Source organism: Loa loa, assembly GCF_000183805.2.
Source record: "Loa loa unplaced genomic scaffold supercont3.317, whole genome shotgun sequence".
Lineage (NCBI taxonomy): Eukaryota > Metazoa > Nematoda > Chromadorea > Rhabditida > Onchocercidae > Loa > Loa loa.
Genome location: NW_018108497.1, coordinates 283 through 3704, shown reverse-complemented (window position 1 = coordinate 3704; position 3422 = coordinate 283). Strand labels below are relative to the sequence as shown.

General features: G+C 32.5%; 1 protein-coding gene across 1 annotated transcript in view; it reads right to left on the bottom strand.

Annotated features, from left to right (window-relative positions):
• The window catches only part of LOAG_18449 (hypothetical protein), a gene marked incomplete at its 5' end in the record, with an annotated part of 11616 nt that extends 8917 nt beyond the window's left edge, over positions 1–2699 (bottom strand). The window contains 8 exons of the mRNA XM_020451109.1: positions 147–336; positions 565–653; positions 732–823; positions 1117–1250; positions 1428–1570; positions 1791–1975; positions 2123–2230; positions 2543–2699. Of these exons, the coding sequence (XP_020305134.1) occupies positions 147–336; positions 565–653; positions 732–823; positions 1117–1250; positions 1428–1570; positions 1791–1975; positions 2123–2230; positions 2543–2699 (1098 nt within the window). The remainder of the gene's footprint in view (positions 1–146; positions 337–564; positions 654–731; positions 824–1116; positions 1251–1427; positions 1571–1790; positions 1976–2122; positions 2231–2542) is intronic.
• Positions 2700–3422: the final 723 nt, after the last annotated feature.

Sequence of the window (3422 nt, the reverse complement as noted above, 5' to 3'; positions counted from 1 at the left end):
ATATATATATATATATATATATATATATATATATATATATATATATATATATATATATATACATAGTTTAATCCGTTTACCGATCAGAATATTGGTAATACAACATATCTCAACAAATTAGAAATATTTTATGAAATGAGAAGAACCTGGTACTGGAAGATTCGAGAGAACACCATAACTGAGCACCGAAGGAGCTGAATATCGCCACAATGGGTACTGTACTCGAACTATTTGCATTTCCAGCATCGCATAATAACGGTGACCAGACAGCTGCTAGTGCTGTTCCTTGTGCATAACATTCCACATGCCGAACTCGATTCACCCGATTCAATAATTCTTAATTCCAGTAATTTTCATAAATGAAGAAGAAAATGGAAGTTGATGTGACCTTGAATAACAGTGAGTTATATTTTCGAAAAGTTATGTAATATTTGCGATTCATATTCGCGCTCAACAATTATAATTATTCACACAAATTATCTAGTTCATGATTAGTTTGAAACTTCGTCCAAAAATACGAAGAATTTTGTAAACTAAGGTATTCAAGCAACAACTGTACTAAACCTGGTCCATTCTTGACCTGAAGGGATACACGAAATGTGTGTGTTAATGAGCCATTAGCATCGTCCAAGTGAAAAGCAGCAATATCACCACTAAAAACAGCAAAAATTATTTGGAAAGTTTTCAAGACTTCAAATGCTAACTAATTTATAAGTTTCTAACAGTCATACTTTTTACATCCATAAACAACCAATCGATATTTGTGGTTCGCTGCGGCACAAACAGCATCGTTTAATTGCACTGCCCATATTCCTAAGAGTTCCTGAAAATTATTAACATCATAGAATTAAACTTGAATACACTTCAAATTAGTAAAAAAGAAGCAAAATTTGTAAAAATTATTACACTCTTCTCCTCCGTTACAGGAAAAGGAACCAAACAGACATTTAGTGTCGTTTCTCCCAGTTATGGTGTTGCAACCGTACCTTGGGATATGGTCTCATGTCTTTGCTGAGAAAAAAGTTCACGTTACCTTGTCATACATTATTGCTTGGAAAATTAAAATAGATGATGAATTGGTAACTATTAATAAAATATGGATGACTCAAGTGTTACCTTTGGAAGAAACCTAGATGAAGGTGATGTCAGCAAAGCAGCAGTACCATTAGAAAGCACTATACAGAATCCACCGATAAGAGGAGCATATGCCATATCAACAACATGCACGCCCAATTCTTGTACATGTTCAGCTGAAAAAATAAATGTAGAAGCAGGAAAAGATATTACCAGAAAAAATTTTTAAACAGTGACTCGATCATTTCTGAAAACAACTGTTATAAGGAATACTATAATAACTGGATTAAATTTGAAGTAACTTTGCAAATCATTAAACCCTCAATTTCACTTCTCTTTTTGTGTTAGCTTACTTTTGGACTGTAACTGGTCGACAGAGAATGGAACATCGAGTAAATGAAACGAGGAAGTTTTATCAACAACACCTTCCCATGATATGCGATGCAACCAACCATCTTGCAAACAAACAAATAAGTCATCTCGAAAAGGCACAATACTAAAAAACATAATAAGCTTAAATCATCCTGTCCTGAGTTTAATTTTTGATAAATTTCGAAACATCTGAAGTGAGAATTCCAAATACGTCTGACTCCAATAAATTTACATAAACTAAGTGCATTAGGTTTATAAATGTGATTTCGTATGATAAACATTTACTTATATAATTTCATTGTAAAACATTTTAATTTCTAGGTTAGCACTTTAGAAATACCAACCATGTTGCTGGACTTTCAAGTCGTGCAACAACCGATAAATACGCCGCAACTTTTGGTCTTTTTTCATGGATAAACAGTTCTTGCGAAGTACGCCTCAAGTGCTCTTCACGTGGTTCAGTTAAATTGAAAGATTGTTTATCTGATGATATTTCCAATCGATACAACAATAAGCAATTTTTCGAAGTCTGAAAAACTAAGGAATACTCACTATTTTTAGTTTTGATGACCAAGAATGATGTTCCTGTTCAGTTACTTAGTTTAACACATTCACTGCTTATGCTATTTTCGACTTCCATCCTTCGTAAATTTTTTTAAAAAAAGTAGAAACAAACCGTAAGACAAATTGCAGAGGAGTCATGTCGCCAATAAACTTTCCGATATTCACCTTTTTTCTTCACATCTTCTTCAGATCGTCTGAATGAACAAAGCAACAGCTGAGGCTAAAATAGAAAAAAGATTTCACATTTAGTTACTAAACATCTGAAACAAAAACACTTGAAAAATGTTACAACTTAAAGTTTTTTCAACAAATTTTGCTCTCTTGAGATACTACAGAAGCATAGCATCAAAACAACTGAAAGAATATTAACAATATCTCCGAAAATAAATATTTTGTCATTTTTCTAATAAAAATAACAAACTAATAACAAGTTGTTTTTTGGTGAATCATTTTCTCTATATCGTCATCAGTTTTGATCCTCTGAATCCCAGCAGTTTAAAATAACTATTAATTAAAAAGCAAGGGAACTGACATGTGCTAGATATATGTATAAAATAGATGAGGTAACGGCAACAAAGAGCGTCTTATCACGATTTCCGACGACGCAAAATACATGCAGTTCTTGATTTTTATCACTTTTACTGCATCCTGGTAACCGTAAGTTATGTTCGCTACCATCCTGAAAAAGCCAAACAAGTATCACCTTTGCAACACTAAGTTTATGAAATCTTTCCCTTGATAAAATTGCAAAAATTATTCCCCAATCTATAAGCAGTTCCGCAACTGTTTTGAAATGGATGATAGGAGAATGTTAACACTAAAACTGCTTCATAGCAGTTTCGATAATGGAACAAGATCGAGAAAGATGATAACTAAAGACCAACATAATGTACGTCATACCAATACGAACCAGAAGATAACCAAATGAAACATGGAAATAACAACAGAACACTCAAGCTTCAAAACTGAAATTAGAAAGAGATGGCAAATATTCTGTGTAAATATCTAAGATTTTGGGAGAACATTTGAATACAATAAAAATGAGCAGAATAAATGGAACGATTAGGATTTATTATGCATAACAAGTACAAATACTAAGCATGTCATCAAGCATAAGGCTGATGAGATAACAAAACCTTGAGAATTAATAGTTCGTGTAAATAGCGCATTTAAAAATAAAGTGGAATTACCAAAACAATGACAAAGAGAAAATGAAAAGTAACAACAGTCCGATGTTAACATATCATCATTATTTTTCCATGTAGAATTCCGTACGCTTCTCGATCGTATTCCAACATACATATTCAAAATTTTCCATTATGATCACGATATTATGGAAACAATAATGACGATAAAACTGATAACAACATTCAGAAAAGCGCATGAGAGAAATTATTTCACCGACTCATATG